The sequence below is a fragment of the Oryctolagus cuniculus genome, chromosome 14, assembly GCF_051225735.1.
Source record: "Oryctolagus cuniculus isolate XC-2025 breed Fujian yellow rabbit chromosome 14, ASM5122573v1, whole genome shotgun sequence".
NCBI lineage: Eukaryota > Metazoa > Chordata > Mammalia > Lagomorpha > Leporidae > Oryctolagus > Oryctolagus cuniculus.
Window position 1 is genome coordinate 60,558,238 of NC_142880.1, and position 14,592 is coordinate 60,572,829.

Here is a 14,592-nt window from a genome sequence, read left to right on the forward strand (position 1 = left end):
ACTGGCATTGTGGCATTGCAGGTGAAGCCACCACTTGTGATGCCGGCATCCCAGATGAGTGCTGGTTCGAATTCTGGCTTCTTCAGATCTGTCTCCCTGCTAATGCACCTGGGAAAGCAGTGGAAGATGGCCCAAGTATGTGGGCCTGTGCTACCCACGTGGTAGACCCAGATAGCCACAGCCATTTGGAGAGTGAACCAACGGATAGAAGATCTTTCTGTGCCTCCTTCTCTCTGACTCTTTCAAATGAAATAAATACGTCTTATAAAAGAAAACTAAGCTGCTTCTTCCTGTGGTTGACTCACGTCTTCAGCGTTCGCAGCACTCCTTTCTCGGTTGATAGTCACTGCTCTTTTTTGTACGGGGTCACCCCCATCTCATCCTCTTTTGGGGACCCCTGGATTGCTCCCTGATATTCTCCAGGATCCTGGCTCCCAGCTCCCATTTTTCCTTTCTCTCCCCGTCCTGGGAGTGCTGATTCCTCTAAATCTTTAAATCCATCTTTATCTAGCACCTGCTTTTTTGTTTTTAAAAGATTTTTATTAACTTGAAAAAGTTAACAGAGAGATCTTCCATCCGCTGGTTCACTTCCCAAATGTCTGCAGTGACTGGAGCTGAGCCGATCTGAAGCCAGGAGCCAGGAGCTTCTTCCACGTCTCCCATGTGGGTTCAGGGGCCCAAGGACTTGAACCATCCTCTGCTGCTTTCCCAGGTGCATTAGTAGGGAGCTGGATTGGAAGTGCAGCAGCCTGGACTCAAACTGGCACCCATATGGGATGCCAGAGCTGCAAGCCAGGGCTTTAACCTGCTGCGCTACAGCACCGGCCCCCAGCACCTGCTATTGACTTAGAAGACCATGCCCTGTGCCTTGTCTATATGGGACCTTGATGCATAGTCATTGCAGGCACCCTCTTACTGGCTCCTCCCATCCTCTTGACCCTGGAATCTCTCCTTTAATCTTTGTCTTCACAGTCTCTGAGCAGCAATCAGGCTAGCCATCCCTCGCTCTCCTCCCAACTGAAACTTCCTGTGGGAATACACATGGCATTCCCAAATGATTTCTTGATGGACTGAGTAACTCCTGCTCTCAGCGGGACATTCAGGGCTACCTAACTTTGCCTTCCCTCATTCCAGCTGTTTTCCCTTGGGAGCTATTGGAACTGTCACCATTTGTCAAGTCTCGCAGCCTATCCCGGACCCTGCTTGCTTTGCCCCCTGCTTGTCCAAGAAAACATAAAATGTGTACAATACACACTGTGGCTCCCTTTCCAGCTGCGCTCCGCATCTCCTCCTCCTCCTCCTCCTTGTCTGGGAGGCAGGACATGACCCTAATTGCAAAGGTCAGGGTTGAATCCAGAAAGCCACCCTCTCCCAGCCCCTTTTATTCGTTGTCCGCATCACCCGCCCTATAGTTTTGATGCTTGCCTCAGCCTGGAAGCAAGTTTCTTCCTTCATTTTCCTCTCCGCTGAACTGCTTTGCTTTCTCCTCGTGAGAGATCGACTGCACTGTAAATTGACTTTACACAAGTTCCATACTTTACATCTGTAAGGCGTGCTAATAATAGTGCCATCCTGCAGCGTTGTTGTTCATATTGAATTGACATGCAGTCCACCTCCTGGACTGTTGTAGTTATCCTAAGTTGCAATCGAATTTTCTCTGGACTTCCATAAGACGTAGGTAACAGCAGTGGTCTAGCACTGACAATGATGTAAGTAGGTACTAGGTGTGTTTTTTACCTCAGAAATCTGTGGACTCCTTTAGTGTTAGGATTATTGCATATAATTTTTGTGAATACTTCAATTTTTATAAAATTTAAATGTTTTTGAAAGGTTATGAGAGAGAGAGAGAGGAGAGAGCCATGCATTGGTTCAGTTTCCCAATGCCCATAATAGCCAGGGCTGGGCCAGGCAAAGTCAGAAGCCTGGAACTTGACCTAGGTCTCCCTGTGAGTGGCATTTTGCTAACTGTACTGCATTTAATATCCTGTTTTGTGTTGTTGGCATATTTCTGATATTGCTGAATTTTACCTCCACAACTATATTCAGTAAAGGCTATGCTAATCATGTAAAAGGCTCTACACAAATATTTGAATGAATCAATGATGGGAGTTGAGACTCCCTTATGTGTGTAAGTATTACTTTGCACCTAGTAGATCTCATCTAAGTACTGGCTGATATATTCAGTGAGGAAATATCGTATGGATCTGCAGCCTGCCTGTTTCTTGTCCTGCCTTTGAGGTATATGGTCCTTTTTTCTGAAAAGTGTGAATTTGAAACCTTCCCAGCCAGGATTCTGCTTGCTTTGTCTTTCATCTTAGCCTTGCTGATTATTTTGGCAAGACAGTCTGCTCTCTGTAAACTTGAGACAGAAATGCAGCTTGTCCAAAGAGAATCTCTCACGTAGACTCCTCCAGATGGCTGTACACACAGATTCATACAAGAGCTTTTCTAATGGTGATGTTGAGGGTTTTAGCATCTTTCTTTTAAAAAGTCAAAGAAGGGTGGCGCCGCGGCTCACTAGGCTAATCCTCCGCCTGAGGCGCCAGCACACCGGGTTCTAGTCCCGGTCGGGGTGCCGGATTCTGTCCCGATTGCCCCTCTTCCAGGCCAGCTCTCTGCTGTGGCCAGGGAGTGCAGTGGAGGATGGCCCAGGTGCTTGGGCCCTGCACCCCATGGGAGACCAGAAGTACCTGGCTCCTGCCATCAGAGCAGCGTGGTGCGCCGGCCACAGCGTGCCAGCCGCGGCAGCCATTGGAGGGTGAACCAACGGCAAAGGAAGACCTTTCTCTCTGTCTCTCTCTCTCTCACTGTCCACTCTGACTGTCCAAAAAAAAAAAAGTCAAAGAAACGCTTTCTCTCCTTGGCTTGCACTGTGCCAATAGATTATTTTGACTGGGTTGATAGGTTCCAAAACTCAAGGCTGCTCATGAACCAGATGTCTGTGCCCACTGTTTTCTCAGTTCCCAGTGGTTCAACCAAAATAAGAGAAGGTGATGCCATGTCTGGCCAAGAGCAGGTGTTGCCAGTTGACAAAGGCCCAACTTCATCACCAGTTAATGTGGTGTTTGCTACTCAAGATGCAGACAGGGAAGGTCTTTCAAAAGGCCAGGAAGCTTTAAAGGAAAACTCTTAAACAGACGGGTGTCATTTGGAAATGATTTGATGAATAAGAAACTTCCCGGCCAGCCATTGAACATTTCATTTGTGATATATTAGCTGGATTGCATGGAGCCCACATTGAGGGTAAGGTCTGCCTTTCCCACATGCTGCCCTTCATAGCTGAAACATTACGCATGTCTCTGGAGTGTAACATATGGCTTCCTGAACTTGCAAATGTGGCCTCATGTGCTCTGTTGAAATAGCGTCTGTTTAAACAGTCTCCTGGAAAAGTGAGCCATATTCAATAAAATAGTTAATTTCGCATCTGTGGATGTTTCTCTAGAGCCCTTCACAGTGTGACTTTTCAGGAACATAGTAGAAAATGTGCACTAAGGTGTTATCTGCCTCTAAAAGGGTAATAGATTATCCACTCTAGGTTGTAAATATTAAAAGATTCATAGAACATTAACCGAGAAGGGACAGTACAAATCATCTGATTCAAGACTAATATTAATCACCATTCTGAAGATGTCTAATTCTTGGGGCAATTTGCAAGTAGGTGAAACTTCCCGCATTTGCACCTTGATGGAAGTGGTGGGCTGGGATTTCAACTTAAAAGCCCCCTGACCCTGAAGTCTGCCTCTTCTCTTCTTGGCCAGGAGTTCATCACTTGGGCTAGTGGATGGCTGGGGTGGATGTGTAAGTGGGAGAAATCTCAGGAATTGTGTGCAGGTTTTTGTGCTTGTGTGCACAATTCTGAGAAAAGTACTTAACTTTGTCACGCTCTCAAAGGAGGTTTATGAGTCTTCAAAAGATTCAGGATCAGATATTTTTTGCACCAGTCTGTCTTCATTTTAGAGATGAGGAAATAGCAAGTCCAAATTGAAAGCAAACCATGCAAAGCGATTTGACCCAGTGTTGACTTGACCCATAAACTGAACCAGTAAGACCTCTTTGTAGATTGGGGGGGTGGGAGGGAGTGAGAAAGAGACATGGAGAGAAGGTAGAAGGGAGCTGGAGGGAGAAAAAGAAAGAAATCATTAGAAGGAAGTGCAACAGAAAGGGACCATTTATTTGTCTTTTTAAGTATTTATTTGAGAGACAGAGCTCCTGACCACTTTATGGCTCCCGAACCAAATACCTGCAATGTCAGGAATGAGCCAGGCTGAAGCTGGGGGGTGGGGACCCCATCCATCTCCCAGATGTGGTGCAGGGACTTAACTAAGCTATCACCACTGATTCCTAGGTCTGCATTAGTAAAAAGGTGGAATCGGGAGCCAGAGCAGGGGACCAAACTCAGGCACTGTCACATGGGACTCAGGCAGCCTAACTGCTATGCTGATCACCTGCCCCAGCAATGTACACATTAACATGGAGTGGTCAAGTGAGCGTCTGAGGAGCCACGGACCAGGGTGTGAGAAAGCATGGGGCCTCCGCATACTCCCAGGTGGCCCTTTCTGACACATGGCACGCTTTCACCCCTAATCACTGTCCTTTGTTGATAAAGTCCTCTCTAAACAATATGATTCCATTTTTCCTGTTTTTGTTTTTCTGTGCACCTAGTCATGTTATTGTGTGCATGTGTGTGTGTTTTGTTTCGTTGAGCAGTATCATTGGTAATATCCATCCTTGGTGTTGTATATAAGTTGTACTTTGTTCATTTTCATTCCTAGGTGATAGTCTATCTTCTGTATTTGATATTTGAGTTATTTGTAAATTTTGACTGCTGTGAGTAATGCTGCTGTTAACATTCTTATACACATCTTCCGCACACAGTTCATGAACAATTCCTGGAGGAAGACTGATACTCAGCAAACTTTTGAGGGAGACAGCATACCTAGTTCTGCAAGGAAAAAGTGAAGAATTTTTTTCTTTGCCTATCCCTGTCCTTAACAAGCCCTGTGGAGGAAGAAAGTCCTTTCAAGTTTGTTCTGTGAGTAGCCCTAGCATAGATTCTGCATGCCCCCAGACTGGCAGTAAGAGTGAGACAGCACCGGCTGCACCCGCATGATTTCAGGGCTCCACCCCAGCTCACGGGAGCCAACATCCCCAGGACGGGGCCTGGGAGTCTACAGATTTAACAAGCACCCAGGTGATCTCAGCACTGGGAGACGCCAGCTTCACCGTGAGGGAATTCCTAATGCTTGGCTCCTTGGTTGTGAAGGTTTGGGGGAAATGTACACGTGATTAACGTCTTGGAAAATTGGCCTTTTTTTTTTTTAGAAAAGTTACAGGAGTTACAAGGTTTACCAAGAATCTGAGACATGATTTAATAATTGGTTGCAAAAGAATGAATCTTACAGAGGAGAGGACACGTATTTATTGAGTCTAGAGAGATTTAGGTTAATCAGGAGGAAGGAGTTTCTGCTGAAATCTGCAGCGCAGACCGAGTATGTAGTAGGCACCGTGGGGATCAGAAATCCAGGCTGTCATCAGTGCCTTCGGGAGCTGGAGTCCGGAGGCAAAACAAGCACATCCCGCGCTCTCGCACAAAAGCCCGGATGCAGTATTTCATCAAGTCTAGACTGTGGGCTTCAGTCGAGACAGTCGAGGGCCTCTGGGACCGATGGAGCCGAGGGGTCACCAGGAGACTCTCAGAGCCTGCGAGGCCTGAGCAGCCTGCAGAAGTCAGCCTCTGCGGAGGAGGGCAGAGTGACAGAGCGTTCTAAAGCAGCCACTTCCACTTCCAGGGAGTTCTTTTTTTAACTGGGATTCCCTACTAATACGTTTTCTATCACCCCTGGTGTGCACACACAAATAAGGAACAAAGGTTTTGTAAAATGTTTCACCTTGTTCAATGTGGTGTGTCTGATATTTTCTATTTCATTTTCAATAGATTAATCCATTAATACGTTGAAAACTAATAAAGGGACCAGAAGTCCAAAATGGAGCCTGCTCTAAGGAGGGAGAGACGGAGTGCTAATTAGAAGAGAGGATTTTCTTTTTTTTAAATGAATTTGTTTATTTTTATTTACTTGAAAGGCAGAGAAGCAGAGAGATCTCCTATCCTCTGGTTCACTCTCCAAATGTCCTTAATTGCTGGCGCAGGATAGGCCAAAGCCAGGAGTCGGGAACTCAGTCTGGTGCTACCCCGTAGATGGCAGGGACTCAGGTCCTTGAGGCTTCACTGCTGCTTCCCAGGATGCAAATTAGCAGGAAGCTGGAATTGGCAGTGGAGCCAGGACTCCAGTTCAGACATCCCCATAAGATGCAGGTCCCAAATGGTGTCTTAACCACTGCACCAAATCCCTGCCTTCGTATTTGCATGGGAAGAAGAGAGAGGTAGTGTTGTCAATGACCAGGTGAGCTCGAGAAACCTTCCTTGATTCTGGAGTGGGAATGAATGACTTTGGGATGTTTTAGCAAAAACGTCAGACTTCATCTGTTTGTCTAACCAACCTAGATTGACCAGGCAAGATTTTTGAGTATCTTTTTTTTTTGGGGGGGGCCAGGCAGAGTTAGACAGTGAGAGAGAGAGAGTTATAGACAGTGAGAGAGAGAGACAGAGAGAGAAAGGTCTTCCTTCCGTTGGTTCACCCCCCAAATGGCCGCCACGGCCGGCACGCTGTGCTGATCAGAAGCCAGGAGCCAGGTGCTTATCCTGGTCTCCCATATGGGTGCAGGGCCCAAGCACTTGGGACATCCTCCACTGCCATCCCAAGCCACAGCAGAGAGCTGGACTGGAAGAGGGGCAACCAGGACAGAATCTGGTGCCCCGACCAGGACTAGAACCTGGGGTACTAGCACCACAGGCGGAGGATTAGCCTAGTGAGCCATCACGCTGGCTGAGAATCCTTTTGACATCTGGTTTCAATTTAGTACCTCTTAGCAGGGGATGGGGAAGGGGGTGGTGCTGAAGAATTTGCTTTGGGATTCCCCCCAGCAGTGACATTCAAAGTGATTCTTAAACATCTGTATGGTCTCAGGTTGAGAGGCTTTGGGACTTCTGGTATAGAAGTACAGGATAGAACAGCTTTGTAGGAGAGCATCTAGGATCTATGTGGGTAAGTGTAGGAGAGGAAATGATGGCATCTTAGATGCCGAGCTTCTAGAAGCAGCATGATATGGCCATGTGTGCATCCCAGAGCTAATTGCCAGTGTAACCAGTGGCCAGGACCAGGGGTCTATGCCAAGTTAGCATCGGCTTACTATTAGTGCTGCCCAGCGGTCTGAGTAATGGCAACTTGCCATGCAAGACTCATGCTCACAGCCCAGATTCCTAGATCAGAGAGGTCTTTTCGGGAAACTTCTTGGCCTCCACCGGAACATACCTGTGAGAATTTTAAGAGCAGAACTTATCTTCTCTCCTCCTTTCTCAGCCAATCACAGCCCGCTCTTTTCCTCTGTAGGGTTGTCTGTTCTCTGGGCTCCAACTCCAAATGTGTAAGCATCCATCCTGCTCTCTCTAGCTGCTTTCCCAGAGCCCTGTCTGCGGCACATCCGAGCTGAGTGGTGTTGAGGACTATGTATTCAATGTCTGGGGTATCGGTGTTCCCTTTGCCTCAACTGATCCCAGAGAAAAGTACCTCCTGGCCTGCATCCACCAGAGACTGTAGATAAGAGAGATGAACTTCAGACCTCAAGGCATGTGCCACTGACCTTGTCCTCCAAAGAGCAGGGAAGGGGGATCTTTCCTGCCATGTCCCACAGAAATTGAACTCCTAAAGATCCACGTGGAACTGATTTTAGGGAAGCCCTGCAGGCAGATTTTTCTCTGCTTGAGAGCAGAGAGCCTTAGCAGCACTGAAAAGGATTGGCCTTTCCTTTGTTTAAGTACTTTCAGCCCTGTCCTCTGAGATCTAATCTCCTTTTGATCTTCCCAATCCAGTTTTAATTTGGTCAGTTTCAGTTAGAGGAGGATTTCAAAAGCCAGCATTTATCCCATTTAGAATGATGTAGGTAGGAAGCATTGATTCTAAGTGTACTTCAATGATTTTTTTTCTTGATGCATTATGGGGGAAATGGGCTGGAATCTGGTTCTTGGAATTTGCTACACTGTTACAGTTGTTTGAAAGGTTGTTTAGTAAAGCGTCCTATTCTACTGACAAAGGCTTACCCAAGGGCAATATATTTCTTTTGTCATCCTTCAATAGGGGATAACACCTAATGTTTTCCTGGTGAGTAAATTGATTACTATAGTAGGAGTGTGGATTCCATCGGTCCCAATCCATTCTATCTTTATTAAAAATACGCAGAAAGTGCAGCAGGCATTTCTTGCAATGGTTAAGACAGTATGGGGGTGGAAGGAACGGTGCCTGCCTATAGGGTAAAGCCTCCACGTGCAGTGCCAGCATCCCATATGGGCACCAGTTCGAGTCCCAGCTGCTCCTCTTCTGATCCAGCTCTCTGCTATGGCCTAGGAAAGCAGTAGAGGATGGCCTGAGTCCTTGGGCCCCTGCACCGATGTGGGAGACCCGGAAGAGGCTCCTGGCTTTGGATCAGATTGGTGCAGCTTCGGCCATTGCAACCATCTGGAAAGTGAACCAGCAGATGGAAGACCTCTTTTTCTCACTCTCTCTTCCCCCTTCTGCCTCTGCCTCTGCTTCTCTGTAACTCTGCCTTTCAAATCTTTTTTTAAAAAAGATTCATTTATTTTATTTGAAAGAGTTACACAGAGAAAAGGAGAGGCAGAGAGAGAGAGAGAGAGAGGTCTTCCATCTGCAGTTTACTCCCCAGTTGGCCACAACAGCTGATCTGAAGTCAGGAGCCAGGAGCTTCCTCTGGGTCTCCCACGTGGGTGCAGGGGCCCAAGGACTTGGGCCATCTTCTGCTTTCCCAGGCCATAGCAGAGAGCTGGATCGGAAGTGGAGCAGCTGGGACTTGAACTGGCACCCATATGGGATGCCAACGCTGCATGCAGCAGCTTTATCCGTTATGCCACAGCGCCAGCCCTAATAAATAAATCTTAAAAAAAAAAAAAAAAAGACACAGTATGGGACACCCGTATCCCACTTGGTTGGGTTCGAGTCCCTGCTGCACATCCAATCCAGCTTCCTACTACTGTGCAGGTGACGGCTCAGGTACTTGGGTCCCTGCCATATGTGAGAGGACCCAAATGGAGTCCCAGGCTCCTGGTTTCAGTCTGGCCCAACCTTTGCTCTTGCGGGCATTTGGGATAAACGACATGGACAATCTCTGTATTCCTTCTCTCTGTTGCTTTTTTTAAATAAATTTTTTTCACTTTTATTTAATAAATATAAATTTCCAAAGTACAGCTTATGAATTACAATGGCTTCCCTCCCCAAAACTTCCCTCCCACCCGCAACCTTCCCATCTCCCACTCCCTCTCCCATTCCATTCACATCAAGATTTGTTTTCAATTCTCTTTATATACAGGAGATCAATTTAGTATATATTAAGTAGAGATTTCAACAGTTTGCACCCACACAGAAGCATAAAGTGTAAAATACTGTTTGAGTACTAGTTATTGCATAAATTCACATTGAACTACACATTAAGGACAGAGATCCTACGTGAGGAGTAAGTGCACAGTGACTCCTGTTGTTGACTTAACAAATTGACACTCTTGTTTTTGGCGTCAGTAATCTCCGTAGGCTCTTGTCATGAGTTGCCAAGGCTATGGAATCCTTTTGAGTTTGCCGACTCTGATCATATTTAGACATGGTCATAGTCAAAGTGGAAGTTCTCTCCTCCCTTCAGAGAAAGGTACTTCCTTCTTTGATGGCTCTGTTCTTTCCACTGGGATCTCACTCACAGAGATCTTTCATTTAGGTTGGGTTGTTTGGTTGTTTGTTTTGTTTTGTTTAGTTTTTGCCAGAGCTTTCCATGCCTAAAATACTCTCATGGGTTCTTCAGCCAGATCCTAATGCCTTAAGGGCTGATTCTGAGGCCAGAGTGCTGTTTAGGACATCTGCCATTCTATGAGTCTGCTGTGTATCTTGCTTCCCATGTTGGATCGTTCTCTCCCTTTTTAATTCTATCAGTTAGTATTAGCAGACACTAGTCTTGTTTATGTGATCCCTTTGACTCTTAGACCTATCATTATGATCAATTGTGAAGTGAAACTGATCACTTTGACTAGTGAGATGGCATTGGTACATGCCACCTTGATGGGATTGAATTGGAATCCCCAGGCACATTTCTAACTCTACCATTTGGGGCAAGTCCGATTGAGCACCAAAAAGGAAACCTTTTTTTTTTTTTTTTAAAAAAACTTTTATTTAATGCATATAATTTTCCAAAGTACGACTTATGGATTACAATGGCTTCCCCCCCATACCGTCCCTCCCACCCACAACCCTCCCCTTTCCCACTCCCTCTCCCCTTCCATTCACATCAAGATTCATTTTCGATTATCTTAATATACAGAAGATCAGCTTAGTATACATTAAGTATGGATTTCAACAGTTTGCTCCCACACAGAAACATAAAGTGAAAAATAATAGATGATTTTTTTTAAATGATGATGAAATCAGAGCAGACCTATTGTCATGTTTAATCCCAGTGAGAGTCAAGTTGGGAATTGATAATTTCTTTTTTTTTTTTTTTTACAGAGGATCAGTTTAGTATGCATTAAGTAAGGATTTCAACAGTTTGCACCCCCATAGAAACACAAGGTGAAATATATTGTTTGAGTACTCGTTATAGCATTAAATCTCAATGTACAGCACATTAAGGATAGAGATCCTACATGAGGAGTAAGTGCACAGTGACTCCTGTTGTTGACTTTACCAATTGACACTCCTGTCTATGGCATCAGTAATCTCCCTATGCTCCAGTCATGAGTTTCCAAGGCTATGGAAGCCCTCTGAGTTCTCCGACTCTTATCTTGTTTAGACAAGGTCATAGTCAAAGTGGAGGTTCTCTCCTCCCTTCAGAGAAAGGTACCTCCTTCTTTGATGACCTGTTCTTTCCACTGGGATCTCACTCGCAGAGATCTTTTGCCAGAGTGTCTTGGCTTTCCATGCCTGAAATACTCTCATGAGCTTTTCAGCCAGCTCCGAATGCCTTTAGGGCTGATTCTGAGGCCAGAGTGCTATTTAGGACATCTGCCATTCTATGAGTCTGCTGAGTATCTCACTTCCCATGTTGGATCACTCTCCCCTCAAAAAGGAAACCTTTTGAAGTGAAATGGACACTATGAGAAACAGTGACTTGATCAGCCCTTGTCCTGACTGTTGATGAACAACTTAATACTTTATCCCTTTTAGTATTTTTTTTTGTTCCACTTAATACTATTGGTTGAACTCTGTAATTAACACACATTATTCTTAGGTGTTTAAATATAACTGAAAAGTGATCCCTGTTAAATATAAGAGTGGGAATAAGAGAGGGAGGAGATGTACAATTTGGAACAAGCTCTTTCTCAGCTTCTGATTCTGTTCTCTCCTTCCTCTGCTCCGAATCCTTCAGTGGCTCACCAGTGCGTTTTCGAGTTAGAAGCTTCTCTGCCTTGTGCTGAAGACTCGTGTGTTTTTATGTGAAGAGTAAAGCCTAGCTGTGGTGCACATGCAGGTTTTCCTGTTACCACGGCTTGCAGAATTATGCTGTGGCATTTGGCGGGGTTGGCAGGGATTGAGACTTTGCTCAAAGCCATTTCATAGCTTGCTCAGGAAGAGGTTTTGTTTTGGTGATACGCTGTGGAGTCGGTAGCCAGGACAACTATGTAAAATCAGCACACAGCTCAAAACTCAGGACCCAGCAAACAAGCCAGCAAGAGTGACTGTGAAAGCAGATGAGGGATTGTGTGTCTATAAACCCTTGGGTGACCTTGAGCTGTTGGCCAGTGTGGTTCTGAACACAGTGGACTGGGTGAGCTGTGGACTAGGTCAAAGGCCAGTGTTCTGAGGCGCCAGTTGTCAAATTCAGTTAGAAAGTAGCTAATGTATAAACTGGCCTTGAGGTCTTTTTAAGTTGCTTCATCTCCCTAATGTTCGTTAGAAGAATTACCTTTAGTTCAGAGTCTGGTGACGGGGCTCTGCTTCTCAGTCTATGCTGAACTACTGATGTTTTCTTTTGGGAAACCAGCCTTTTTGGGTGTCCCCGTGGTGAAGGGGAAGGTATTTTTAAAGTTGGGTTCGAGCCGGGAGGCCCCGCTGACTCACATGGCAATGGCCCGTGTCGCTCACCAGCTCTGCCTCTCCCCTTGCTTTCTAGACCAATGAGTGGAACAAGAACGATGACCGCCTGCTGCAGGCCGTGGAGAATGGAGATGCAGAGAAGGTGGCCTCGCTGTTGGGCAAGAAGGGGGCCAGCGCCACCAAGCACGACAGTGAGGGCAAGACCGCGTAAGTGGGCAACACTGGTTTCCACCGATGCTTGTTCATGGGCTTCAGCGTTTTCCAGGGTCTGTCATATCAGAGGGAAATCCTGCAAGTGCTTTATGGGGTCTCTGTGAAATGACTGTTGCTTCCCCCACCCCCTGCTCCCATGTTAGAATAAGAAAGAAGAGACTTTCGTCTCGTTCCTTTCTCTTCAAGTTCCAAGTCATACATTGAACTTTGCCTGGAACAGCTATATTTGCTCTTGAGCATAACCAAAGATTTCACCGGACTACAAAAACCACCAAGGAGGCAACCGATGGGTAGGTGGGAGATGAATTCTATCCTAGATAAGAAACAGATTGAGAGGAAAAATAACTTGTTCCAATATCACCCTCAAACCTTACTGCTTATATTCCTAGTGATTTCTATACCATTTTTCGTAATTAGACCAGTAATGACATGAGTAGAATATTTATTGCTTTAAGATTTGGAATACATGGTACTCTTGTTGGCTATAATTAATACTGTGTATTTGAGTAAATGTGTGTGTGCCCCTGTTGTGTGTTGATTAATTTATACCAGCCTTACATTGGTGGTATACCAACGCGTGCAATGCCTGGTAGTATTGTAGAGCGACCATTGTCTTTGACTTTGGATCCAGATAGACTTCTATGAACTCTATCCTGTGTGATTTGTGTAATCCTTGAAACTCCACTTCTTTGCTGTAAAATGTGCATGATATTATTTGACCACTGGAGTAGTTGTGAGTATAAAAATGAGATATAAATGTAGGTTGCCTTCCGAGGAGGCTCTGAGATTAGAATTTGCATGCAAGTAGTTTCTAGAGCCAGAGGTCCCAGGAAGCAACCTAGATGTCCTTACTATGTGTGACTGGGATTCTTTAAGAGAGAGAGAACCAACATTCCGATTTGTTGGTTCACTTCCCAAATGCACCCAAGTGAAGCTGAAGCTGAAGCTGGCAGTTGAAAACTCAGGCTTAGTATCCCACTTGAGTGGGAGGGACCCAAGTACCCGAGCTATCGTTACTGTCTCCCAGAGTGTGCATTAGCAGGAAACTAGATCATAAGTGGAACAAGAAATGGAACCCAGGCAATCCATTATAGGATGTGAGCATCCCAAGAGGCATCGTAACCACTTAAGTAACCATGATGCCCGCCTCTTCTGTTTGTGTAACTATTTACTGGAATACAACCATACCAGTTCACGTAAACATTTTTCATGGCTGTTCCTGCACTACAAGGGTAGGGTTGAGTAGTTACAGTGCAGACCAGATGGCTCACGAAGCCAAAAACATTCAATCTGTGGTCCTTTACAGAAGTCTGCTTCCCCTAGGTTTAGAATATGCCTCGGGGTTATCCCACCCAGGGGATAAGGAAACTGAGGCATCCGATCCATTTCCTGTTTCTCAGAGGTTGAGTGCTGCTCCTAGAGGCCAGAAAATGTCCCCGCTGAGATGGGAGGAGTAACTGCTGCTATAGGTGGGCTTTGGAAAGAACTAGTCCAGTTCCCAGGACACAGTAGGCACTGGATAAATCCAGTTCCCTTCCCTTCCCATCAGTGGTTCTCAGTGCTGGTTTTAGAAACTATTGATGGTGTGACGGACCACCCCAGAGCTTGAGTCACTTGCTCAGTGGGGAGGTCTGGGAATCACTGTTTTTTGCCTTCAGTGTTTTTGATAGCACACCTGGTGCTTTTGGGCTACTCTTTGTACCACTATCCAGGTTCTTGATATCTAGCCCCCACCCCACTTTGCAGGAGTCTATGCGAGATGACCCTTTCCAGTCATCCTAGAGAAAAGGGAGATACGTGTTTCTGGTCGTGTGTATCCAAGACAGTGCTCACCAAAAAGAAGATAGACAATTTAGGTCAGCGAATTAGCCACAGTTGTGATCAACATAACCAGTTATGTGCCTTTTCATAGATAGTTGTTATGTGTAGAAAAAGATGACCAGAGTCCTATTTTCTCTTGTTTTCATTTTAATAAAACAAATATAACATCAAGTTTACCATTTTCATGGCTTTAAAGAATGCATTTCAGTGGCATTCAGTAAATTCACTGAGTTACGAATGGTATCACTGTGGAGTTTTAGAACTTTTTCATCATCTAAAAGGAAACCTTGTACCCACTCTGCAGTGGCTTCTCCAACTCCTGCCTCCTCCCCCAGGCAAACACTCACCTGCTTTGTACCCCTGTGGATTTGCCTGTTCTGGAAATATCATATAAATGGAGTCATATACTGTGTGGCCT

The 14,592-nt window shown here is 45.5% G+C and overlaps 1 protein-coding gene across 8 annotated transcripts in view; it reads left to right on the forward strand.

Annotated features, from left to right (window-relative positions):
- RAI14 (retinoic acid induced 14) overlaps positions 1-14,592 on the forward strand; it is a 171,588-nt gene that overhangs the window by 89,559 nt on the left and 67,437 nt on the right. For 4 of the 8 annotated variants that reach the window (XM_089312699.1, XM_051853523.3, XM_089312700.1 and 1 more), the window contains exons 1-2: positions 11,977-12,119; positions 12,217-12,347. In XM_089312699.1, coding sequence (XP_089168825.1) covers positions 12,066-12,119; positions 12,217-12,347 — 185 coding nt within the window. In that variant the 5' untranslated portion in view covers positions 11,977-12,065. Of the gene's footprint in view, positions 1-11,976; positions 12,120-12,216; positions 12,348-14,592 lie in introns of those variants that run through there. The other 4 variants (XM_070056633.2, XM_051853524.3, XM_070056630.2 and 1 more) reach the window with 1 other exon arrangement.